The 26,832-nt window shown below is 36.5% G+C and overlaps 1 protein-coding gene and 1 non-coding gene across 5 annotated transcripts; both read right to left on the bottom strand.

The window, feature by feature from the left end:
- Positions 1-296: 296 nt before the first annotated feature.
- On the bottom strand, positions 297-23,514 carry CCP110 (centriolar coiled-coil protein 110). 4 transcript variants are annotated; one of them, XM_061152940.1, is made up of 16 exons: positions 23,403-23,514; positions 21,516-21,661; positions 19,484-19,639; positions 18,894-19,022; positions 14,835-16,473; positions 12,386-12,516; positions 11,726-11,903; positions 11,038-11,177; positions 10,507-10,623; positions 10,053-10,154; positions 9,755-9,871; positions 6,689-6,762; positions 6,087-6,149; positions 5,381-5,440; positions 4,791-4,876; positions 297-2,432 (listed from the first exon to the last, which is right to left on the bottom strand). In XM_061152940.1, the coding sequence occupies exons 3-16, from the start codon at positions 19,622-19,624 to the stop codon at positions 2,380-2,382; spliced, it is 3,030 nt and encodes a 1,009-aa protein (XP_061008923.1). In that variant the 5' UTR covers positions 19,625-19,639; positions 21,516-21,661; positions 23,403-23,514; the 3' UTR covers positions 297-2,379. The 4 variants fall into 4 exon arrangements, with proteins under 4 accessions (XP_061008923.1, XP_061008921.1, XP_061008922.1 ...); XM_061152938.1 differs by having other exon boundaries at positions 23,325-23,500; XM_061152939.1 differs by lacking the exon at positions 23,403-23,514 and adding an exon at positions 23,116-23,254.
- Positions 12,676-12,782, bottom strand: LOC133064110 (U6 spliceosomal RNA). Its single transcript, XR_009694584.1, has one exon. It is a non-coding gene; the product is annotated as a U6 spliceosomal RNA (small nuclear RNA).
- Positions 23,515-26,832: the final 3,318 nt, after the last annotated feature.

Below are 26,832 nucleotides of genomic sequence, written 5' to 3'. Positions count from 1 at the left end.
CTTAACACTGCAAAATTAGCAGCTTGATATGAGCTTCAACCTTAGCATTCTCTCTCATTTGCTCAGCTCCAGCTGAAGACATTTCCAGCTCCAGTGAACTTCTGCCCTCTAAGAAGTCCAATTCATGTAAAATCAGATGCTGGGCCAAGCACTGTTACAGGTTACATATTAAACAGTGGGACATATTTTTCAGGGGTCTTGTAAAAAATGATCATATTAAAGTATTAATGTCTTGATCACATTCTTTTCAAAAGTCCTTTCTTTGGTAAATTTAAAAAAATCACACTAAATTTCTTTTACAATGAAAAATTTATTTTACCTTTTGCCTAGAAGCAAAACTAGTGAAAATTAAAGTATAAAAATAAATATAATTTACATTAATGGGCATTCCACTCAAAGTAAAAATAATAAAATAATATATATAAATAAAAAGCACATTAAAAGCACAAAACAAAGTCTGGCACTTTTATGAGAAAAAGCTGTGAACATTAATAAAAAATTCATAAAACATGCAAGCTTTACCCTTAAAAAAAAAAAACTCAAGTTCTGCATCCTTAATCCAAAACTAGTTTTAACTTTCTCTAAAACACACTATTTGGTATAGCCAATTTGCATTACTGTACCCAAAACATTTAGCATCTATCTTTCATACTGGAAAGACCCACAATGATAATAAGTAATCTGTATCCTGAGTTTTCAAAATGATAAAGCACAATTTATCATATTAAGAAGATCATTTTGATATACTTTGCCCAAAAATATAAATTGGTAATTCAGACATTTTTGACTGTGTTCTATTTCTAATTTTCTGATTTACCCCTTAAATAAATGACACATCTCAATAAAGAAAATCAAGTTTACACTCAGAGAAGATTACAATTTTCTGCCTAAAGTTGGATGGAAAAGTTAAATTTTAAAAGGAGTGGAAAATCGAAGAAAACCATCCTTATCTCAACATCCTTAAGAGAATATTAAGAATACATACAGTCTGCATTTTCAAAATACCAGTATCTTTTTAATATTCAAGTTAGAAAGATTAAATGCACACATAAATGTTCCCAATTTTACATGAGAAACACAAAGCCCTTTTGGAAATGGCTTGATAAATTAACAATGACATTCTTTTTTATAAAGCCATGTTCCCTTGGTAACTATTTTTGGTTTATATTTTGAATGAATATGTCAGTGATGAAAAAACCTTAAATATTAGTGTCTCGTGTAATGCAGTCTTTCAACTCGAGTATTATCATCCCATTTGGAAATTTGAATTTATATTAGGTAGCCCTTTATCCTCTCCTAAATCAAGCATGCTAAAAAAAGGCAGAGTATGAAGAAATAAACAGACTAAATAGAAAATGTAACTGCATGCAACATGTTATTCTATTTTACAGAAATAGATTTAATAATGCATTCATTCCTAAGCACTACTACATTCAAGATTGTGCTATCTTCCCCAAATTTGTTACCCTCGACAGATTTCATAGTTTAGTAGAAATGTTTCTGATATTACTGGGGTAACGTACATTAAGCCTAACATTTCTGTAAGACAACTAGTTTTTGAGAAGAATGTACACTTGTGACCAAAATGATGACACCCAGCTACTTCTGTGGTACATTTTAGGTAGACCACAATAAACACAATAGTGTTTTATCCTATGAGATTACATCATAAATCCAAGAATATGAGAGATTAATCAGTTTTTGCAGGAATAAAACAAAAGAAAAACATTCTTCTGCAATAATTTCCTCTTAAACAGAACAGTAATTTATCAAATAGTGTGCTAAGATGAACTTTATATTTCAGAACTTATTTATAATTTATCACACCTTTTCAATATTTTATAGAAATAAACCCAAATGTCCTTTAAGTTTACAAAAAGGTTCTCAACAGACACCTGAGTAATAAAACAAACTTATACAGGTTAAGGACAAAAATGAGTCAGTTACTAAGCACTAATTTGTCTTCACCCAAAATTGAAGAGCAGACTCATTGGAAAAGACCCTGATGCGGGAAAAGACTGAGGGCAGGAGGAGGCGGCAGAGGGTAAGATGGTTGGATGGCATCAATAGACACGAATTTGAGCAAACTCCAGGAGATAGAGAAGGACAGGGAAGCCTGGGGGGTATATTCCATAGGGTCTCAAAGAGCCAGACACAACTTTGTGCCTGAACAACAACAAAAAACTGATACTAAGAGGAAAATCTGAGAGGGGGGAGGGTGGTTAGAAAGAGACCAAAATATCCAGATGATTTCTCAGCCCTTTGACATCACTTGGCCTGTGTAAACAGAGTCCAGAGTTAAATAAAAAGTCATGAGCAGGGAAAATAATATGGATCCTAACCTTTCCCCCCGTTTTTATCCTAATGAATGTTGTCTTCTTAAATTGTCGCAACATTTGGCCGCTTTCTTTGGATTTTTCCTGCATATACTCCTAGAAACAGAGCAAAACTAATATTATTTCTCAGTGTCGGTCTTTCTGTAATGATACCATTTAATGACTGCTCACTATGTACCAGCCACTGAACTAAGCAAAATACATTAACATATTTAATCCTTATGTAAAATAATCATGAGGTCAAAATTGTTATACTATTTTAAGGGTAATAGTCACTTGTATAAATAACAGAGTAAGAAGTAGTAGAAACTCTGAGAACCCAATTCCACTTGATTAGTTATTTTACTTAACCATTTTGCATTACTGTCTCCTACTCTAATCAGTAGTTTCTGAATTTCACTATAAACTCTAAAGCACAAGATTTAAAACAAATATGTTTTAAAATATGTGAGATCAGAGTTTGCAATTCAGTTTGTAAAAACTATAAACAACTTTAACTGCTTTGCAGCAAACTTTGCAGTTCAAACACCTCAGAACTCTACTTCAAGCTGAGAGATTGATAATCTATTATAACAAAACTGAACTTTCTGTAAAATGCTTAATAAAAGGTATATTCTTTTATTAGAACATGTAGTGTAGGTAAAATCAACGCATAATTTCAAATTTGTTTGAAACATAATCCAGGCCATTAAAACTTTAAGGAAGACAGAATAATCTTTTCAAAAGCAACTATGAAAAAAAAATGGAAAAAAAACAAAAGCAACTATGGATCCCTGTGTTGAGATTCATAGTCAGAATTTTAGTCAGTCATAACCGAAATTTTCAGTTTATGTAAAAGGATAACATTTTTCATAGTCTTTTTCAATTGTCTAAATATGCACTCATGTATAAATAAATCTATAGGAAAAAATAGGTAAGAATTTTCATACTTGTTAGATACATATTAATTATACATGTTTGAATGAACATGTATAATTAAGGGTTAAGTATATTATTACTAATAATTATGTTGCAATGCATTTAAACCCACAATAGTTCTAAATAATGAACTTCATTGTACACATTAACTGCAATGACTTTCTATTCATCCCTTATACTGTTGCGTATTACTGAAAAGAAAACAGTAGTTGCTACTTTTCTTATAGGTTCACAAGTGACAAATAGTGGAGATGAAATGCATGAGAAAAGAATATGGAAAGTAGTCACTGTGGGAATAGATAATATTAAGCAAAACAAAACTTATTCTTCAATAACTTGCCAACTAACTAGGATTTATCACATTATATAATGCTAACATGATAAAAAAACTGAAAATGTCTTAAAATTTCACATAACTTCACAAGCAACAGATCTGGTGTTTGGTCCAAATGGTTATCTTTCAAACAAGCTGATCCAACCTCTGGAATAAGCAGGATTTTCAACTCTCTCATCCCTTTAAAACAACTCCACTGACTGTCATTCACAGTGAAATCCAAAAGATGACCTTTTAAATTATCTACATATTCAACATTATGAATTAAACTCACGATGTATACATGCAAAATGTGAGCAATCAATTCAAAGTTGTGATCAATATCTTGTTCCTTCTTTGAACTTATATGAATAACATGAAAAAATTTGTTGCTTGTTCCCTCCTAATTTGGAGGAAATCACTTAGTAATAAAAGCTCTAAAATATATTAATAGGAGGATTAGAACTGTTAAAGATTTAATTTTCATTGCCTGGTGATTAGATTTCTTTTAAAAGTTTAGAAAGCAGTCTAGTTAAAGCAAAACAGTTTGAAAGTATTTTTAATGGATCACATAATTTTGGGTGAGCTTATCATAGTGTCTTAACAAAGGTACCTAAAAACATTAAAACATTAGCTTAAAGGTTTTGCATCAGCTCAACAATGAATTTGTCTTTCTGCCACCATAAATAGGATTTAAAAATACATTTTTTGGTTTAATCCTTAAATAATTCTCAAATAATGAATATAAAGACATTAAGCTCAAGCTTCTTATTGAGCCAAAGATTAAGCCCTTATCCCCTCGCACTTGGCATATTCACATGTGACCCTGTAGTCAGAGGGAAAAATTCTTCCCCTTATGTGCAGATACAAATATTCCTGGGGGATGCACTGCCCCAAAACTGAATAGACATGCACAGATTTGGATAGCTCATTATATTTTACTCATTTATAAAAACTCTTCTGAATTAAGTGTGTATAATTCTACAAATTTTTCAAATTAAAAAATACATAGTATCTCCATGGAATTAACACTGAACCACAATTTTACTAAGATCTCCTGACTGCCGTAAGATACTAATAAAATGATCACCAGTAGGCATGACTGTGAATATGCCAAAATTATGGTGGCAAGGAAAGACACCACATCCCCTGGCGTGGCCTGCGTCACGGGGCAGCTTGTGCACGTCTTTCTATCGAACAGGTTTCAGGACTTCGTTACACACCTGAAACAGGCGCTCTGTGAGGGACTCTGCTCTGTGAAGACTTCTGTCTACTTTGCACAACCCCCTTCACTGATGTCTTAGGGGTTCTAATTGAATATAAAAAAATTAATAAGTCACTTGCATTAAATTCTAAATGTCCAACATTCAAAAAAAGCAACCATACTGCATCAACTGTTCAAAGCACAAATAAGCTTGAAGAGAATTTAAGTCTCATGCATGCGCACAGCAAGAAAACTATACTTCTGCTTCAGCAGGAGACTAGAACCACTAAACTATAGCTTGTGCTTGGTTGGAGAATCACTTTGGTGATGCTGAACGTACTATATGGATGTTTACAATATTTAATGAGCAAAATGGTATGAAATGAAAAGTAAAAACACACCAACAAAAGATGATAATTAAAATATAATACACAACAGTACACCAAAGGGTTATCTTTGAACAAAATATTAAAAGCTCTTCCCAATGCTATAAAAAGATCACATTTTAAAATAATTATCTTTTACATAAAAAGCACTAAATTATTTTTCCCTCTCAAAGCTAACCTTGATTTGAATATTTTTAAACCCTCAGCTGTGTTGAATTCTTACCCTTGTCTACTCAGTAGCCTATGAACAGGTGCATTCTGTCCTTGATTCGGCTGAAGGACTCTGTTGACAAAGTAAATAAAAAATTAATTCAACAAGATAAATTCAGTTTTTCCCCTATTGTCTTTCAATAGATGAAAGAAAAAGTGAGGAGGAAGTCAACGATGCAATGATTTGGCCTATACATTACCACAAAGGAAAACGAAGTGATTAAAGCATATTAACATGGTGCTTAAATGCTCACCAAGAGGCCAGACCTTGGTTTTTCATCAGGAGATATCTAACGTAAGCATTAACCCTGTGCTTTTAGATAATTTATGTACTTTACAAAAGCCAGTTTTTCCTTTCAAACATATGAGAAACAAAACACTCTTGTAAGAGCACAAAACAGGTCAGAAACATAAGTTTAACCTCCTAAGGTTTTTAAGTAAATATCCAAGACCCCTGAGACTGCAAACTGAACTCAAAGACATATGGGGCTCAAATTTCTATATCCTATAGAAAGCTCCAGGAACATCTGGTCTGACACATGACCTTGTACATGACCAGGTATTACTGTGGATTCTGACCCTCTCAGCCTCCAGCTCAACAGGGAGAGATTTACTGATGTAAAGGAGAACAAAGCTAATAAAAAGCCAGGGATTTACAAAATTTTCTTTTCCTTAAAAGTTAAAAAATAGTCTCTCAGTGAGACTGTGATATTTCTCACCTTGTTTCAGAAGGATTTTGCTTAACCATAAATTTCTTACTTGGCATTCCCATTTCTGCAGCCCTAACACAATATAAAAATAAGGACATACAAATAATGTTTTTAGAAGGGAGAAAACACATGATTACAAATGTGATACAGGATGACAGAAACAAATCATTTCAAAGTTGGTACACTACTGGAAGACCTATAATAAGCATACTAAAGACAAATTTCAAGAAAGAAGAATTTTAATAGGATAGTTTCAGAATATTCTTTGCATTAAGTTTTTCCCACTATGAAGTCTTTAGAATATTTGAAAAAGAATATATTTAAAAGATAAAATTAACACTGAACATAAGGATAAAGTATTTTTAAGATTATTTGATTAGCTATCAATTACACAAGCAGACGTTGACATACTTATTAACAAATTTATCTACAGATAAAACCAGATTTTACCACCTGATTTTAATAAAACTCTTTATACAAGGGAACTTCTATCACCCTTGTTGAAGAAGAGTTAACTTTATTTCTAATTTGAAAATACAAACCAACAGATGCTTAAAATCAATTGGCTTGATAATAATTAAATTAGAATGTGACAAGGCATGAAAACTTACTTCATGTACTTCTTTCTATCAAGAGACTTCTGTGTTGCAGCTGAAAGAGCCACTCGTGGACTTCTCATTTTATCCTTGAAGACAAAAGTAAACGAAGCTCTAGTGGTATCAGTAATACCACTGTATTATAGTATAGGATGATCTCAAATTGTACGGAAAGACTTCTCTTACTAGCATTTTGAACTTTAATCTAGTCTTTACAATCAAAACAGTATGATTTTTCAAAATTAATTAAAATTATTTGTCCCAATAACATAAATTTGGCTTGTTTTTCTTTTGCCAACCACACTAAGATCACTGATTAAAACCACAGATTTCCAACACTCTGATATACAGCTGACCCTTGAACAACACAGGTTTAAACTGCCCGGGTGACAAATATGCAGATTTTTTTCAACAAATATATTGGAAATTTTTTTGAGATTTGTGACAATTTTTAAAAACTCACAGATGAACTGTATAACCTAGAAATATCCAAAAAACATTAAGTATGTCATGAATGCATAAAATATATGTATCTACTGGTCTATCCTTATAAGCATAAGGTGTGAATATTTCACATAAAATTAATGTTTGTTTTATAACTTTGCTTTCAAAGTTACATTACCATATAATATGCCAGCCTCTCTCTTTTTCTCCCTCCCTCCTACTCTCTTCTCTTTCAACTGCAGCCTATCATAACAGGTAAATAGTGTTAAAAAAAAAAGAAGCTAACAGTTTCCAATACTGTATTGTGAACATAACTGTAACACTGTAGGTCATAATTATAATGATTTATTCTTTAGTGTGGGCTTCCCAGGTGGCACTAGTGGTAAAGAACCCGCCTGCCATTGCAGGAGACATGAGAGACTCGGGTTTGATCCCTGGTTGAGAAGATCCCCTGGAGGACAGCAAAGGCAACCCCTCTAGCACTCCTGCCTGGAGAATCTTACGGACAGGGGAGCCCGGTGGATTAGAGTCCGGGGGGTTGCAGAGTCGCACACGCCTGAGCGCAGCAGAGTGGCTCACTGTTTAGTGCACAGGCTAGTCTACTACGAGGTAACCACAGAGATTACACCAGGCTCCCACAAGTCAAACAGGCTGCTGTCTCTTCACTTTCAATGTGTGAATCATTATACCTGCAAATAAACATGGATTTCTTCTTCATGTTATCTTTTCATTTTTTCTGTCTAGTGTTAGTAATACATATAGCATCTTCAGTGTTTTGTATCATAAAAGACAATACTGCTGTAGGTACTGTAAGACAGGATTCATCTTATAAACAAACAACATAAATTTATGGTATTGATACAGTTCAGTTCAGTTCAGTTTAGTCGCTCAGTCGTGTCCGACTCTTTGCGACCCCATGAATCGCAGCACACCAGGCCTCCCTGTCCATCACCAACTCCCGAAGTTTACTCAAACTCATCTCCATCAAGTCAGTGATGCCATCCAGCCATCTCATTCTCTGTCGTCCCCTTCTCCTCCTGCCCCCAATCACTCCCAGCATCAGGGTCTTTTCCAGTGAGTCAACTCTTCGCATTGATACAGTACAGTACTGTAAACATATTTTCTCTTTATTATTTTCTTTAGCTTATTTTATTGTAAGGATACAGTATGTAAGACAAAATATGTGTTAATTGTTCATGCTATTGGTGAGGCTTCTGGTTAACAGTAGGCTATTAGCAGTTAAATTGTTGGGAAGTCAAAAGTTATACTCAGATTTTTGACAGTGGGCCACCCCTAATCCCCCACTGTTCAAGGAGCAACTATATTTCAAATTAATTTGGAGCCTGTTTTCTAATTCTCATTTATAAAATAGGAACTATGCACATGATACTTTCAAGGGTATTTAATCAGGAACAGTCAATAGTTTTTTAATGAGTCATCCAAGCAGCACTCAATGCTTAATTCAAAAACCTAATCACAAAACAGTATGTAATCCTTTTACCAGTTTCTTTTCAATTTGTCTACAGATTTAAATATTTTTGGTAATCCTGAGACTGTTTTAAGAATTGTAGGAAGGGTGCTAAAATCAATAAAGAATGATATTTAGTATCAATTACTCCAAACCCAGAAGAACCTCAATGTGAAGTAATTATAGAGAAATAAATCTGCCCCTCGTTCCTATTAATATTTGGTCTTTGAACCCGGTTCCTGACACAAAGCTCCTAAAACTCTTGTGATCAAATCTCCTGAGTGACAGGATCATCTTTTTTCCTAATGTTCGATCTTGGGACTTCTGTTCTTGACACAGAGCTCCTACATCTTTTGTAATTTCCTGGGTGACAGAAGCATCCTCTTTTTTTTTTTTTCAAACCTGGGCTCTGACAGTAAAAGCACAGAGCCCTAACCACTGGATTGCCAGGGAATTTCCCAAAGCACCTTTTCTTCTAATAAGACAAACCTGGGGGTCGCTGGATAAGGGCTAGTCACCAGAAAAACCAAGCATGATTACAGCCTTGGAACTTTCAGTCTCACCCGCTATCATCTGGCGCAGGACTGAGGCTAGAAATTGAGTCAATAATCAATCATGCAATCATACCTACATGATGAACCCTCCATAAAAACCCAAAAAACACACCCCTGTGCAGAGAAGGTGGCGCACACCCTCCACAGGATGGAAGCTCCTGCTCTCAAGACCCTTCCACCCCACACCCTGCGTATCTCTCCTCCTGGCTCTTCATCTGTATCTGTTACTGCATCCTTTATTATATAATAAACCATTAAATATAAGCTAAGATTTCCCTGTGTTTTGTAAGCCATTCTAGAAAAATTTTCAAACCGGAGTAGAGAGTCACGGGAACCCCAATTTATAGCTAGTTGGTCAGAAATACCAACATGGAACTTGAGATTGGCATCTCAAGTGGGGCGCAGTCTTATGTGAATGCCTCCCTATCCTGCAGCATCCAACACTGACTCCAGGTAGATGGTATCAGAACTAAACTGAATTGTAGGACACCCAGCTGGTGTCAGAGACCTGGTGTGGGAGAAAACCCACACATTTGCTATGAGAAGTACTTTGTGAGTGTAAAGGAAATAAATGTGTTTTTCATCATTCACTAATTTAAAAATCATGTAACATACCATTTGCCTGAGCATTTTCTCTTTGCGAACTTCTCGATCATGATGTAGAATAGACATTCTTTCAGCTGCATCCATTACAAAGAATATGTCATGAATGCCATACAGGGCAGCTCGCAACTAAGTTCAAAAAAAGAAAATATTAAACCCATTTAAAAAGATGAGGTTAGAGGTCAGTCATATTACGTACTCTTAAAGAAAAAGGTTAAAGTTTTAATTGAAACCTACTTTCAGTGGTTCAATCAAGGGACAGAAATAAAACATTTCCATTTTGTAAGAGCCTTGAGGACACATGCATTACCTGAGCTAACACTCTTTCCTGAAGAGAAGCATCTTGTGCTGAAACAACTCCTCTCTTTAAAGGTGCTTCTGACTGAAAACTTCTTATAAATTCCATAGTATCCTGAAAAAAGAAATGCTCCTTCATTTTTCTAGAAAGATTTCATGATCACTGGAGTTTCCTTGTGTTCTTTTTCTTAGTCAAAACAAATGTAAGTATACAAATAAAACTGTTACAACCGAAATCAAACAGCACTCACTTTAAAGTGTGACAAAAAAATGCACAACCTACTTCATTTACCTACTTTTAAAAATTATCTGAATGAGATTAATCAATTTCTAAAATCTAAGCCTTTAAAAAGTATTTGATTTAAAAGTATTTGATCTGCCTAAGTACTGAACTAATTTGTCAACTGTGTCAGAACACTGATAGAAACTGAGATGGAAATGCAATACAATTTACACAATCTTCTTACTTTTACAGTTTGTTGAAGTTGTTTCAGCTTATCTGTCTGCATAAGCCTACGAGTAAGGAATCCTTTTGCCACTGCAGTTACTTTGTTAAATTTTGCTTGTACTTCTGGACTGAAAACCTAGAAGAAATATCATAAACACAACATTTTAATAACCTGAACATTATACTCAAGATTGTTTTCTTATCTATTACAATGAATAGTTTGTACATATGAAATTCTTCTACATGTGTTTGCTGTGTTGTTTAATATCTAATAAAAGCTAAGCTTCTGATGTATCACAAAATACTTATGGTTCACTTGTAGACCCTAAGATAATGTAGCTCTTTAAAAAAGACAGTTTAAGGACTTCCCTGGCGGTCCAGTGGTTAATATTCTGTGCCTCTACTGCAGGGGGCCTGGGTTCAATCTCTGGTCAGGGAAACAAGATCCTGCATGCCAGATCCCACATGCCATATGGTATAGCCAAAAAAAAAATTAAATTAAAAAGACAGAAAGACAGACATGCATGCATATATCATTAAGTTTGCCCACCTGAGACCACTTAGTTCTGGCCCTTCCAAAAGGCCTTGTTACTGAGAGTTTGGTCAAGCCACTGGTTGATGATCCCCAGAGGTAGAACGGTACTTCATTTGCAGAACCAAAGCTATGTTGTAGGGCAGAACTTGTGAAACCTTGAGAAACATACACACAGTATTGTATTTGATGTCAAAATAATCAGAATACACAGAACATCCAAACAAACATGACACTCGTTAAGAGTAACAACTCCTCTGAAACTGATCCACATGCAGACTTAAAATATTTATGGACTTGAAGCTTATACACCAGATGGATCTTTTCAACACAAACAGCATCTCAGGATAATTGAAGATAAGCTCTTATTGGGGCTGGGGAATGAGATGTAATTCAACATCACCCAGGAGATAGCAAACTGAGTTTTCCCTTGAAGAATATCACCTGCTGCATGAGTGAACAATGACTGGGCTCTGAGTCAAATTTCCTGATATTTTCCTTGCTAAGGTGGCTTTTCTTCACGAACACCTGCTCACTGGTCTTTGCTATCATTTCATTTTTCATCAGTTAGTAAGCAGCTGGCAAATAGCAGCAGGCTGGACATGCAATGACTAATAGAAAGGAGGTACAATTTTAAAGTGTGCCAAACAAAATATCTTAGTATAGGATAATTTTTTTAAACGTTAAATGATTTTTTAATATTTACCAGAACTATTTGAATTCGAAGTATGGAGTGAGTCCACTTGAGACAGCATTGTGTCTAGTAAACCAGAGTCACTTATCTTTCTCCACTCTAAGTCCACAGCATTGCTAATGTCCAATTCAGAGGCTTCTGCTGTAATTACCTTCTTCTCTTTCAACATTTTCTCCTGTTCTTCTATGTCCTGCAGATTAAGTTGATTACAATGTGGTAGGCTCTTTTAATTACATCTCCAAATAGTATCATTTTAGGCTCAGCTAAAAGTATGTATGATTATCAGCAAATTATTATTTCAGGTTTTCCTCCCTCAAATAAAACTGACAATTTATTTAACTGATTCTAAGATGTGCTAATCTTAAAACAGGTGCCCTTCCTCTTCTAATATACTCTTACAGAAGGCATATTTCAGCACTTATAAAACACCTTTTGAAATATTAAAAATTTTGAATCAAGGATTCAATTAAGTATGCTTTTGATAAATTATGCATTTACTTTTAGATAAGTATCTAAATATTGTAACTCACACTTTGGCAATAAAAATACCATCCATGTAACAAAATCAGTGACCCCCTTAGGGCAAGATACACGTAAGTAACAATTAACAAATCCTCTACATGACCAAAATTCCACTCACCAGCCCTATATCCCTACATTTTAATTCCTCACCTTTTGCAGTCTTTCCTGTTCCCTTTCCTGCTCAGCTATGAGTAGTGATAACTGCTGGGCGTGCTGTTCTTCCAGTCTCTTCCGCATTTCTTCAAAAGCTAACATCTTGCTTTTTAGTATCTCCTCGCCTTCTGAAAAAAACAAATGTCCCCTCAAATTTATAAAATTTAGTAATATCTGATGATTTATACCATCAATTTAAATTACGCTTCTAACCAGAGAAAATTCCTGGATCCAACATAGTACAATCAAGATACAGCCAGATGGCCATTCTTTTTTTTTTTCTTTTTAAAAATATGGAACGCTTCACGAATTTGCGTGTCATCCTTGCGCAGGGGCCATGCTAATCTTCTCCTCATCGCTCCAATTCCAGTATATGTGCTGCCGAAGCGAGCACCAGATGGCCATTCTGAATCACAATCTCTTTTGCTCGCCTTTCATTTCAGGCTACTAAAGGTCTGTATCTTATCACCCTCACCCGATTATTCAACAGGTCCCTTCATGATCTGAACCGGTGGAGACAAGGCTGTATGTTCCATCCAGACTCTCCTACTCCAGTTAACTTCAAGATGTGGTTCTCGTGTGCATCTCACCTCCATTTACTCTCTTCACTCTTGTCCTTTTCCAGGGCCTCTAGTATTACAACTTAGCCTGTGCTTTATTTTTCTTTTAAATAAATGCTTTGATAGTGTAAAGCTACTCAGTACAAAGTTCCAAAAAAGATTAAATACTAAAATTCCAGATATTTTAATTACTAAAAAATGTATTAAATCAGTATGATTATGCAACTTACTAAACAGAAAGCGGTGCGATACTTTGAAATGTTGAAATACCAGGTATTACACAGACGGACGTAGCACAGATATTCAAGGATCCACTGTAACTCCCCTAAATTTAAAGAATCCTTCTTTCCAAATACACAGTGATTTTCTTTGAAAATAATTATATTTGTCGTACCTCCTATAGTATTCCAATAATTCTTTCCTAAATCCATTTTATTCAGCTAAAACAATTTGCATTTGTACATGGACAATTTTTTATAGGTTGAGGAGGGGAGCTGGAAAAGCAGTAGACTAGTAACTCTCAGCAAGGAAGGAAAAAGGCTCTCCACTTAACCACTCAGCCAATAGCAGAAGTCCATTCAGCTCTACCTTAAAACCTTATAAATGAGCGCCTGTCCAGGGGTTCCCTCTTTGGGAGGTGTGCCCAAGGTAGGCGGCCAAGCTGTGGGCAGCTCTCAGCACTCTGTGCTGCCTCCCATGCCCACCATGACAGAAACCCAGCTGCCTCCATGACCAGCCTCATCTCCCACACATGGCCTTCCTCTTGTGGAAACACTGCCACAACTGCCACTTAATTCGTTCCTGTTCTTTTGGTATTTACCAAGACAGCCTTAGCATGTTGTGTCATCTATCTAGAGAAGCCAAGCCGGCTCCTCAGGTATCAGCTGTTTTCTTTATTAGAGTTCTGATAAAGCTGTACTTGCATTAAATGATCTGCCCCAACCCAACCCTATTTTTCCAATAAATTTTGCTACTTTTAGTATGCAATTTTACAGAATACAGTTTTTTTTCAGAAGGCTATATATCACATTAGAATTAAAATGTCTGTGCCTAAAAACTTAATTTACTTGATTTGTATGTCTTTACTATCAGTAATGAAGAATTATGAACCATAACAACAAAGTAAGGAGTAATAAGACTTGTTTTAACAAGTTGCTGTTAATATAACACTAGATGCAACAGAAACTTTGAAATAATTTTCACTACTAAATATACCATTCTTGAAACACTACTCACAGAGCCTTATCAGTGCTATTTTCTCTAATAATTTGATGTTAAAGTGTTTACTAAGGGCCAACTTGTAGCTCAGACAGTAAAGAATCTGCCTGCAAGGCGGGAGACCCTGGTTCAACCCCTGGGTCAGGAAGATCCCCTGGAGAAGGAAATGACAATCCACTCCAGTATTCTTGCCTAGAGAATTCCATGAACAGAGGAGCCTGGTGGGATACAGTCCATATGGGGTCGCAAAGAGTCAGAGACAACTGAGCAACTACACTTTCACTTTTCAAAGGGCCAAGTGCATAAGCACCTCATTACAAATCAAAGGGCAAACTGGTGAAAATATTGGGAGGAACATTGGTAAAAATAAAGGAAGACATAACAGCAATACAATGGATTAAAATGCTTCATGCAAGAACTTTTTCCTTCAGTCATTAACAATATTCTCTATTAATACCAAATGGACTGTGAAAGATTCATAATTTAAATAAGAAAATCCTTTAAGAAAGCCTATCAAGTAGCAATACACTGTAGCTAATTATGCTGATAAATGAAAGTAACCTGAACAGGTGAAGACAATTATTATTATTCTGCAAATTGTCAATTAAAAGTATTAAATAAAGATGCCATCTGTTTGGCAGATATTAAACACTTCAAAGCCTTCTTACCTTTGGAACTACTTTCTAACATCTTATTCTTGATGTAGACAGATCCTTTAGAGTATCTTTTTTCTGGCAAATGTTGCCTTTCCTGTTCAGTTATTCCAGTTGTTACAACATAAGGGTAGTTTTCTTTCTGCAAATTATCAATATCTAAATCAAGTCTCCGTTTAACTTTCTCAAAACTGTTATCCAAAAATTGTTCTTTTCCACAGGACACTGTAGGGGTATCCATCTGCTGTCTGGTATTCTGGTTCTGCATCAGTAAAGGAGATGGGTTTTTTACATCATAAGACTTATTCAGTTCCATCTGTAAGTTGCAGGAGTTTTTCTCTAACACATTGGTTGACTTGACTCCACTCACAGTATCAAAGTTTTGACTCAGAACACACTCTCTGGCGGCATATGGCTCATGCAATCTTTCCCCTGCAATACATGTACTGTCCATTCTGTGCGGTCCTCTCGCATCAGATATTAACTGACCTTCCATGATAGCAAGTCCATGAATAACTTTATTTTCTAATTGATTACCTGAAGGTTGACATACCTGATTTGATTTACCTAAAACCATTTCCTGTATGGCTTCTGTATTTTTGCTGACATAAACCTTACTTGAACAAACTCCTGCTAAATCAACTGGTAACTTTGGCACAGTTTCAGGTACATTTGTTTTTTCATCAGTTTCTTGAACAACTAACTCTACTGCCTGTTCTTTCCCTTTAGGACTTAATTCTGAAGCATTTATTGGGTTATTTATAAGTATATGACATGCTGATGACGGCCTAGAACGCCTTCGATGCATTTTAGGACTTAGGCTTGGTTCTGGGCTAGGTATTTTGGCATATGAACCAGTAAGACTTTTGATAACATTATTGTCAGTAACAAAAGTGGGAATGCCTTTGAAATTAGAATCAGTCTCTAAAACAGTGGAATGGCCAGTTCGTATAGATATGTCCACTTTAGAAAAGTTACCTAAAACAGATGTATTCATGCTGCTTGCTTGAGTGAAAGCACCTTGGAGAAGAACATTTGATTTATTAAGGCTTGGTTTGTCAGGAATAACTGAACCACAGTGTTTGCCTATCAACTGGGACTTCTCCTTTCCACAGTCAGTCACTTTAACAGCATCATTTTCTTTGTCTGAATGACTTTCATTAACACTCCTCTTTACATTACTTCTCAGGCTGCGTCTAGACTGCTCCCTCTCTATATATTCCTTTGACTTTTTCATCAGGTTCTGAAGACTCATTATGTAGGGATCCGGAGTAACTTCCTCCAAAAGTGATGGATCTTGGTCTTCATTTGTTGGAAAGAGAACATCAGAAGTAAGTGTCTCCTGTGCAGCTGCTGAGGAAGTCTTTAAAGAAGCTTCATTTTCTGCCTGGCTAATATTTGAACTATCACATTGCTTCAGATAACTGAATTCTTCCGAGTCCCTAGCTAAGTCTATCCCATTAAATTGATCCTCATTATTCAATGGCAAAACTCCAGTTATGTTTTCAAACTTTGCTAAAGTAGAGTGTTCAGTAGGGCTTGGCAAGATATTTGGAAGTGCAGCAGGAACATTCAAGTTTCTGACTTCTGAATTGGAGTAAACTGTCTCAGTCTCCCACTGATGAAAATCACTGGCATTAGGTGCTTTCCTAACCTGAAAAAGGAAACATGAAAATTAACATTTCATCACTACACAAAAAGCCTTTGATTTCATTGTTTTCTAAAGCAAAACTGAAATTGAAGATTCAGAATTCTAATATTTAAAAACACAAACAAAAATTCAGATGACCTTTTCCATGGTATTCTGAACCATATGGAGCACAAATTACTATAAAAAGCATCTACCGGCCATGCTGGACTATTTATTAGAAGATTAAAAGAAAAAAGTAACTTATCTAAATAATCTAATACAATTATGAACATTTGTACATGTCTGTACACACACACACATATATTCATATACCCATGTGCAATTTAATCTTGGAATAGAAGTATTTTCCGTAACTGTCTTCTGGTTATATGTTATTAACATCACCAACTGCTTCTCCTATGAGAACTATCATCTAAGGATAACAATGTGTAAGATAAATAGCAAGTAATTAAATTTCTTACTTAAATGATTCCTCTTTAAGAAAGATTAACTTGTCCAGGATATTGATTAAGCAACAGTAATCCAGTACCAAGACTCTTGCCTCCCACAAGCTTGCTCCAAATTTTAACTAAAACCCTCTGTATGATGAGACAAATTTGTGGTAAATGATAGTTCAGCTATGTAGTTTAATACTTGAAAAATAAAAACTTTAACTTAAAACCCAAAACATTAGAGCAAATTTCAATTTGATTAACTGATGACTACTTAAAACAGCTGCCTGCTAATGAGTTTTTGAACAAGCAAAGTAAGTTAAAAACTTAATAAAAAAAAAAACTTAAAGAGAACAATTGTACACACAAGATTCAACAGAAAAAAAATAAAATTACATTTTGGATCTATTGTTCTTAAGTAAAAAGTCAACTAGGATGTTATCTAAAGATTCAGTTCAGTTCAGTCACTCAGTTGTGTTCAACTCTTTGTGACCCCATGGACTGCAGCACGCCAGGCTTCCCTGTCCATCACCAACTCCTGGAGCATAATTCTAAAGATTATACAAGCATACATGAAACTGGCAAAAATCATCACCATATTATCTTATGAATACAGACTCCAGAATCCTGAATTTTAAAAGATTTTTAAGTTGTTTTGTGTTTTTTTTCTTAGACAACATGGCACTCCTATTTTAGCTTACAAATCCCAAGACATGCAATTGTTTCCAGGTACTGTGCAATAAACAATACAATGAGATATACTTACAACTTCACAACTGAAATATAATAAAAGGGATACATACTCAGGACACATGTTCACAGGTTTAAGTAAAATTATTTCCTCAAAATAACTAAACATTACACATCTGTTATATTCAGCACCCATCCTTTTTATACATCACTAAAATAAGCCTTTGATTATACAACTTAAATAACAACAAAAACAATCTACCACAAAATCACAGCCTTTACAGGTAAAACAGACCTTAGAAAGCTACTTGTGTAAGATAAAATTTCTCCAACTGCATAATTAATTCCTTACTATATATTGTACATGCAGAGAAAGTTTTTAAACTCAACAATAATCCCATTAGTAATATGTGTGAATTATTCCCTCAATGGACCAAGAATAATATGCCAGTTTTGTTCCAAAAGTAGGAAATATGTAATAAATCAAAAACCCACCCTTATTATGCTACCCATTATAGTTTTTAAATTCAATACGAGAAGTATTTATACTTTACAAATTAAGATCAACTACCTACAGCGAAAGGAAGGTAGCAGTTAGTGGGAAATATCATCTAGCATGAATTACATGAACCACAAACCTCTAAGATTATAAAAGAATTAAAATATGTAACCAGCAAAACAGTGCCACATATGGCAGAAATTATTTAACTTACTCACTGTTTTTCTTTTTAGTGTGAAACGATCCAGAACTTAAAACAAATTGTTTATACAAGTCTACAGTAACTGCAAAAGGTAAAGATGTGTGGTTTAAATAGTTTCAATTTATATCTAAGATACATCAAGAAAATTGTTAGGTAATCTAAATTGCATTTGTATATCTAAGATCAGAATTTTCACCAAAAAACATTGGAAGCAGTTATTTACTTTAGCAGAGAATGAGAATAAGGTCACTGAGTCAATAGACTGATTAGTTCAGAGGTAAACTACAATGGCCAATTCTATCATTTTGTCACTGAGAATTCAATGTTTTTAGAGTCATACATAAGACACAGACAATAAGCAACTATGCTCAGTGTATGGGTCCACTGTCTAAGTACCCTCTGATTCAAGTACTGAGCATCACTAACAAGCAAGTGAATTTTCTTTGGAGTAACTGAAATGGAATATCACAAATTACGAAGCTTCTCAAACACAACTGCATATTGGTAATTAACTACTAAAGCAAATATATTTCTTAAAAATTATCATCAATCTTACCTCATGCTTTCTTAATTATAATTTAAAAGAGCTTATACTACACACCTGAACATTTTCAAGAATCTCCTGGACACGAGTCAGTAAAGCTTTCTTCCTATTAACCTGCCTTCTTGCTTCGACATCAAGTGCTTTCTGCTTTTCTTGTTGCATTTCCTTTCTTTTCTCAATATTAAGCTGAAAAACATCATAAATATGTAATTACTTCTCATAAATGTAAAAATATCATAAAATCAGGAAGTTCTGAGCCAGAATGATTAAAGATGTGTGCAATAGGTAAAACTATCTATAGTGAAAGAAATCTGAACAGTGGTTGGGGTTGATAACTGGGATGAAGGATGTGAGATATTTCTGTGGTGATGAAAATGTTCTGTATTGGTGTGAATTCTAAATGGATGCCATATATCAGAACTCAAAAAACAAAAAGCTATGTCTTTCCTTTTGAAAAGGGTTAAGCATCTTTTACATATTTATAAGCCTTTCTTTTATTTTTCTGTGAACATGTCTCTCCTTTTGAAAAGGATTAGGCATCTTTTAGATATTTATAAGCTTTACTTTTATTTTTCTGTGAACAACCTTACTGATTCACTATTAAAAAAAAAAAAAAAAAAGATTATTTAAAATCAAAGAACATTTACCAGTGGAGAAAGCACAGCCACTCCATGGAATCGAATAAGTGAGATGCTTTCAGACTGGACAGGTAGAAAGCTCTCTGTGGATACTGATGCTTCTTGGATTCTGGAGAGACTTTTCTCACAAAACTTCTCATACTCCTCCATCTTCCCACAATCACACTACAGCAGGAGGAAAAAGCCATTTTTAATGTGATGATGTTAGTTTATTTGGCAAATCTGTAGGGCACTGAAATATTCCTAGAATTCACAATTTCTAGAACTGGGCTTTCAAGAATTGTTTTCCTGATCAGGAGCTAATTCTTGGTCACAAAAAAGACCTCAAGACCCTGCCCAATTAAGCCTGGCTTCATATACTAAATATTTCTAAAGATTTGTATATAGTCAATCTTTAAATGTGATTAATTTAGAAAGGCACAAAGAATTCAGCAATGAAACCTTCTGAAAAGAAACAAAGTTCTATACAACCTAACTAACTTCAGATTGTAAAACAATATTATCTTTTCTTCAGCAGGACTTATCTATACATCACAGGAAAAACTATATAATACAAAGGTAGGAATCCTTCTTAGCAAAACAAAAAAGGGGGGCGGGGGCTAAATAAGTAAGAAAGATATTTACTTTCAAAAATTCTTCTACCACAAAGTCCAGTCTATCACTTGTGTATCTTAAAGAATATAATTTGACTTCACAATAACTGGCCAAATTTCAGAAGTGAAAAACAGAATCTATTGGCCCTTATATTAATTCTACTTTATAGCTGAAAAATGGAACCACCACCAAAACTACTTACAACAGTCAGTCCAGTAATTTCACAATTTCTGGAAAACTGTGATGGTGGCTATGAAAATATAAGGTAACCAGGAAGGATTAGCTACCAATTCATTCATCCAACATGTGTTAAATATTTGATTGCCTGTTTTCACAGTATTATGTCTGGCATTGCTTCCTTTAAATAAGCAAGGGAAAGGGAAAGAGAGCTATCACTGGACTCATAACCAACAAAGATATGAATTGTGAAAACAGAAAAACTAATACGATAATATTCCTTTAAGTGTTCATTTTAAAACAATTAATTAACAAAAATAAAAGAGAGAGAGGGAAGAGAAATTCACTTCATAACGTGGGATATGCAAAGATGAAATAAGATACAATACGATACTGCCCTAAGCGTCAAGGTACTTAAAAATTTAGTACTCTAATGTATCCGGAACAAATAATAGCACAAATGGAAATGAAGGAAAATCATATATAAAATTATGATTACATTATGAGAAAATAAGATCTATTGCTACTTTTGACAAACTGGTAGTCTTATTAATAGCAAAATTTCTTCCTACCATCCCATCAATTTTAATTATTTCTATATTCATTTATGCAAATTGAGAGCTTAATTTCAAAGAAATGGTTCTCTAGCGTATAAATGAGATTATCTTGCAAACTTATATTCATAAAACAAGAAAATAAAATACAAAACAGCTTACTGCATGATAACCAAAGTAGGCCTCATTTAGTCTAGGCTTCAACCCACATTATATACTAAAAATTAGAATAGGCAGAAGCTAAGATATAAGAGAAAGTCAAATGATCCCCTCTCTACTAAAATACTTCAAAAGAATTTTTAACACAACCCACGCATCCAGCATTACAAGAAACAAAAATAGATTACTCATACAATTAATGTAATATACTTCCAATGGATATACAAGCAAAGCATGGAAGGTCTGGTAAATTTAAGGAAATAAAATATCTTTATGGTAATAGCTTTATATTTCTTTCAACATCATATAAATATGCCTCATTGCTTCAGAAAGTTAAATTCACATCCCTTAAACAGTATATGTTTGCCATATACACTGAAGACATACAGCAATATATTATTATTACTGCATAACTTATCGCCTATGATAATGCATTAAACATCCAAATACAAGTCTAATATCATGATTATGAAAATAACCAAGTGACCTTGTGGGACTAACCCTGCGTCATTCACTATCACACTATCCTGCTGTTTCCCAACTTTTATAGCACTTACCACTATCTGAAATTATCTTGTTTATTTCCTTGGGTTTTGTCTGTCTTCCTCCACCGAAATGCAATCTCCATAAGCACAGGTACCTTCTCAGTCTTGCTCACCACTGAATCCCCATTATGTAGGACAATGTCTGTACACAGGAGGCACTTCATAAAAATATTGAATAAAGAAATTAGAATAGTTAGCTCAAATAATAATGAAAGAAAGAAGACACTGGACTAGATTGCAAAGAAGCTAGCAAGGAAGAATGGAATTTAGAGAATGGGAATTTCATAGATGACCCTATTCCCAGAGAAAATGGTACCTCTAAACTGCAAAGGCAACCATTTAAAAATCGAGAGCCGGTATCCTATATAATTAAGCAACAGGGAACTCCATTTCTCATGCCACAATTACCTCTGTCAACAGGGCTTTATTTTAAGGGAGCACTGACTACAAGGCCACTGCAACCACAAATCCACTGCCCCATACTTTACGATTAGGCATTACTGGTCCACTTGAATTAATAATTTGTTGGCTGCATCAAGTTCAGACATGGCCTGTCTTCTCCATTTAAACTAGGATCCTTCTCCAAATGAGCCTCTTTGCAAACCCCATAGACTCACAACTCTGCTACCTGCTCATCAGTGATCCATCAGAAATGTCACTGAAGGGAATGTTAAAAGAACACAGAACATGTCCTGTTTACATATCCCAGCTACTTGTTTACCCATCAGTCTTTTCAAAGTGGCAAAAAAAGGGGAAGCTTTCTTTTTCAGGCACACACGAGCTGTATGTTCTTGGCAATTCACTTACCATCTCTATGCCTCAGTTTCCTGTAAAATATATATAATCACAGTATCTGCTTTGACGAGATTCTGTGAGGATTCATTAGTAGGACATGCAGAAAGCAACGAATGGGAGCAACTTTCATTAGGAAGAGAATGATGACGACTATTTTTTTCCACTAGTTTATGAATCCCTAGAGGGCAGTGACAATGCTTGGTTTCTGGTAAGATTGAAATTTAACTTAAAAACGTGGAGGTTGAAGAGGGAGGGGACGTATGTATACCTATGATACCTATGGCTGATTCATGGTGAGGTTTGACAGAAAACAACAAAATTCTGTAAAGCCATTATCCTTCAATTAAAAACTAAATAAATAAATAAATAAATAAACGTGGAAAGGGGGACCACAGCTTCCTCATTTTGCTGCGTTCATACCCCTCCCCATTAAGTCAAACGCTAGGCGCCTGCCATTTGCTTAAATTGAGGGTAGGGAACTGGGGTTATAACCAGGTAGAAGCAAAGGGTGCAAACCACCAGTAGCATGAGGGCCAATAAAGATAATTTGCTTTTTTATCCTCCTTATGCCCCCAGAGTGAAGAACGCGCCTAGGGCCTTTAGCTAGTGATAAATGGCATCAGAAATGGCCAGTGCACACCCTGGGACGCTGCCCTTGCCAGGAAAGAAAAAAAAACCGCCCAACCAGTTCTATCAACAGGAGGTGGTTCCCCGGTTCTGGTCCGAGTTTATTTACTGGGGACCCTCTGCCGTCTCCCCAGCGCCCCAAGCCCACCTTCCCCAGCTCCTCTGATAAAGCTCCATCCCGAGGACCCACCAGGCGGTGCCAGCATCTGAACATCACCTCCGCGACCGGCCACCGGCCCCCGGGGCACCCGCCTCCACACAGCCTGAGTCTTTTCAGGGGCTGGAGGTCCGGAAGCCCCTGCGCTCGGGTTCCTTTCAGCTCCTCAGCGCGCCAATTCCGCCCGCCCTGCGGCCTCAAAGCCGAGACCCGCTGAGTCAAGACCAGTCTCAGGCACACACCTGTTCTCCCACGGCCCTGGCAGCACCTCCCCTCGCTCCTGGCCTTGGTAGGAAGCAAAGTGCTCAATTGGTACTGACTAAAAACAGCTCCGTTCGCCGCCGCCTTCTCCTCCTCCTCCCCGCCATATTACGGTACTCTGGCGGCAACGCGGGCTCCTGGCAACCGCCGCCGCCGGCGCCACCGCCCCCCCGCCCCGACTCCACCTCTTAGGGCCGGAACTTCTGGTGGCTGCTTCCGGGTCCGTTAGACCGGTTGGGCCTCCAGAAAACTACAATCCCCGGGTTGCTGTGCGCGCCTGGGTGCGCGTCCCGGCCCAGCGATGGAAGGCGTTGGTCTTACGGGAGACGCGGTGCACGCCGGGAAGCGTAGTCCTCACTGACAGCTCTCAAATTTTATTTCGTTAGGAACTGAGGCTTCGAGAAATGTTCCTTTTAGCTACTATTTTTCACTTATCTGTAAAGAGATAACTTCTTTCTGTGCAATCGTTGGAATACATACAGTAGGCACCAAAATTTTTTTCTCTCTAAATAAAAAAAGATTGAATCCTAGATGCCACAAATTTAAGCGTCAACATTTCCCTACTCTTGCACATCACAGGGAAAATACCTCCATGAAAGGAAGGCAGCAGGTTCACAATGGCAGGAATAGCTCAGAATGTTTTGCCAAAGTTCTCTGTCCAAACATATTGCCAGTTTTCTGTCAACTTAAAAAAAAAAAAAAATACCATGAGAGTTGTAGGTTAAGTTTTATTTGGGACAAAAATGAGGACTATTACTCAGGAGACAGCAATTCAGATAGTTCTGAGAAACTGCCCCCAGAGAGGCAGGGAGAGAGGTCAGTATTACATACGATTTTAGCGAAGTGTGTGAAATCAAGCACACGTTTTGCCAGAGGCTTCCAGCTGGCCACGAGGAGCTGATGTAACCATTAATGATTTTAGTGCTTTTCTAGACAGGAGGCGATGTAAGAATTGGGCTCACAAAATCTTCTGAAAATACCCAGTTTTCCCAGAGCACAAAGTGTCTCATTCCTGATCTCCACCCTGAACTCCTTTCAGGATGTGTTGAAGGTCAGTGGCTGCAGTGGCTAATAATTTAATCCTTACAGAGGCAAATGGCAACTGCCAATTTTTGTTGGCATTTTCAAAATATGATTTAGCAGCTAGCCCCTTTCCTAAATCGGCCTTACCATCTGCCTCTCATATCCTCTGTCCCATGCCAATTTTCTCATGTATAAAATAAGAGATTGAAACGTGCCTATCACAAGAGTAGTTGTAAGGACTACTTGAGCTAATTCTTGCAGTTTCTTGTACAGAAGCCCCATCATTAGACCTTAGTAGGAGGAGAAGTAAGGTTAGGAGGAGAAGCAGTAGAAATTTCATGGCATAAAACTGGGCAGCATGATGTTAGTCCTGACTCTGCTCATTTCATTTCATTTCTCCTGGCCTCAGTTTCCTTGTGTATCAAATGAGGGTATTATTGAAATCCCTTCCAGCTTTACAATCTGATTATACCTGTTTTATTGTTTTGTTGTTGTTCAGTCCTTGAATCATGCCCAACTCTTTGCAGCCCCATGAACTGCAGCACACCAGGATCCTCTGTCCTTTACCATCTCCCAGAGTATGCTCAAATTCATGGTCATTGAATTGGTGGTGCATATCTAACCATCTCATCTTCTGCTGCCCCCTTCTCCTTTTGCCTAGTCTTTCCCAGCATCAGAGACTTTTCCAATGAGTTGGCTCTTTGCATCAGGTGGCCAAAAATTGGAGTTTCAGCTTCAGCATCAGTCATTCCAATGAATATTCAGGGTTGATTTCCTTTTGGATTGACTGGTTTGATCTCCTTGCTGTCCAAGACACTTTCAAGAGTCTTTGCCAGCACCACAGCTTGAAAGCATCAACTCTTTAGCACTCAACCTTCTTTGTGAGAAGAAACTCTCACTTCTGTACACGACTATGGAAAAACCATAGCTTTGACTATTCAGACCTTTGTCGGCAAAGTAATGCCTCTGCTTTTTTATATACTGTCCAGGTTTGTCATAGTTTTCCTTCCAAGGAGCAAGAATCTTAATTTTATGGCTGCAGTCACCATCTGCAGTGATTTTGGAGCCGTTTCTACTTTTTGGGGACCAGGTGCCATGATCTTAGTTTTTTGAATGTTGAGTTTTAAGTCAACTTTTTCACTCTCCACTTTTACCCTCTTAAGATACTCTTTAGTTCTTCTTCACTTTCTGCCATTAGAGTGGTATTATCTGCATATCTAAGGTTGTTGATGTTTCTCCTGGTAATCTTGATTCCAGCTTGTGATTCATCCAGCCTGGCATTTTGCATGATATACTTTACATATAAGTTAAATAAGGGTGACAATATACAGCCTTGATGTACTCCTTTCCCAATTTGGAACCAGTCCATTGTCCTATGTCCAGTTTTAACTGTTGCTTTTTGTCCTGCATACAGGTTTCTCAAGGGTCAGGTAAGATTTTCTGGTATTCCCACCTCTTTAAGAATTTTCCACAGCTTGTTGTGATCCACACAGTCAAAGGCTTTAGCATAGTCAATGAAGCAGAAGTACATGGTTTTCTGGAATTGCTTTACTTTCTGTATGATCCAACAGATGTTGACAATTTGCTCTTTGGTTCCTCTGCCTTTTCTAAGCCCAGTTTGTATATCTGGAAGTTTTCAGTTCACATACTGCTGAAGCCTAGCTTGAAGGATTTTGAGCATAACCTTATGAGCATATGAAATGAGTGCAACTTTACAGTAGTTTGCTTTGCTATGATTTTTTATTCCCTTTGAATCTGAAACATCCTTCTAAGGTCGACTGAATTCAGTCTCCAGAGAAAATACACAACTGAAGCTGTTGTGAGAATAAATAATACATAAAGCACTTGCAGGAAGGGAACCTGTAACATGGTTAAAGTGAAAAAGTGAAAGTGAAGTCGCTCAGTCGTGTCTGACTCATAGCGACCCCATGGACTGCAACCTATAAGGGCCCTCCATCCATGGGATTTTTCCAGGCAAGAATACTGGAGTGGGTTGCCATTTCCTTCTCCAGAGGATCTTCCCGACCCAGGAATCAAACCTGGGTCTCCGGCATTGTAGACAGACGCTTTACCGTCTGAGCCACCAGGGAAGTCCGTAACATGGTTATATGCTCTATAAATGTTAGCTGTACACTCTAACACTATTATTTTCCCCCACAAGAATGTAAGCACCACGACAGCAAGGACGCTGTCGGTCCTGTTCACTTGCTGTTGCCCTGAGCATCTGGACTGGTGTTTGCATGAAGTGAAGTGAAAGTCACTCAGTCCTGTCTGGCTCTTTGCGACCCCATGGACTATGCAGTCCATGGCATTCTCCAAGGCCAGAGTGGGTAGCCTTTCCCTTCTCCAGGGGATCTTCCCAACTCAGGGATGGAACCCAGGTCTCCCGCATTGCAGGCGGATTCTTTACCAGCCGAGTCACAAGGGAAGACCCGGTGTTTGCATACCTTAAACTAATAACTAGTC

The sequence above is a fragment of the Dama dama genome, chromosome 10, assembly GCF_033118175.1.
Source record: "Dama dama isolate Ldn47 chromosome 10, ASM3311817v1, whole genome shotgun sequence".
In the NCBI taxonomy this organism is placed as follows: Eukaryota; Metazoa; Chordata; class Mammalia; order Artiodactyla; family Cervidae; genus Dama; species Dama dama.
This window is presented reverse-complemented; position numbering and strand designations above follow the sequence as displayed.

Coding starts and splice junctions, on each gene's coding strand:
- CCP110 (XM_061152940.1), bottom strand. CDS start 19,624: ATGGAGGAGTATGAGAAGTTTTGTGAGAAAAGTCTCTCCAGAATCCAA. Junction 19,023..19,483: donor TGGCTGTGCTTTCTCCACTG/GTAAATGTTCTT, acceptor GATGTTTTTCAG/CTTAATATTGAGAAAAGAAA. Junction 10,155..10,506: donor AACTTCAACAAACTGTAAAA/GTAAGAAGATTG, acceptor TTCTTTTTTCAG/GATACTATGGAATTTATAAG.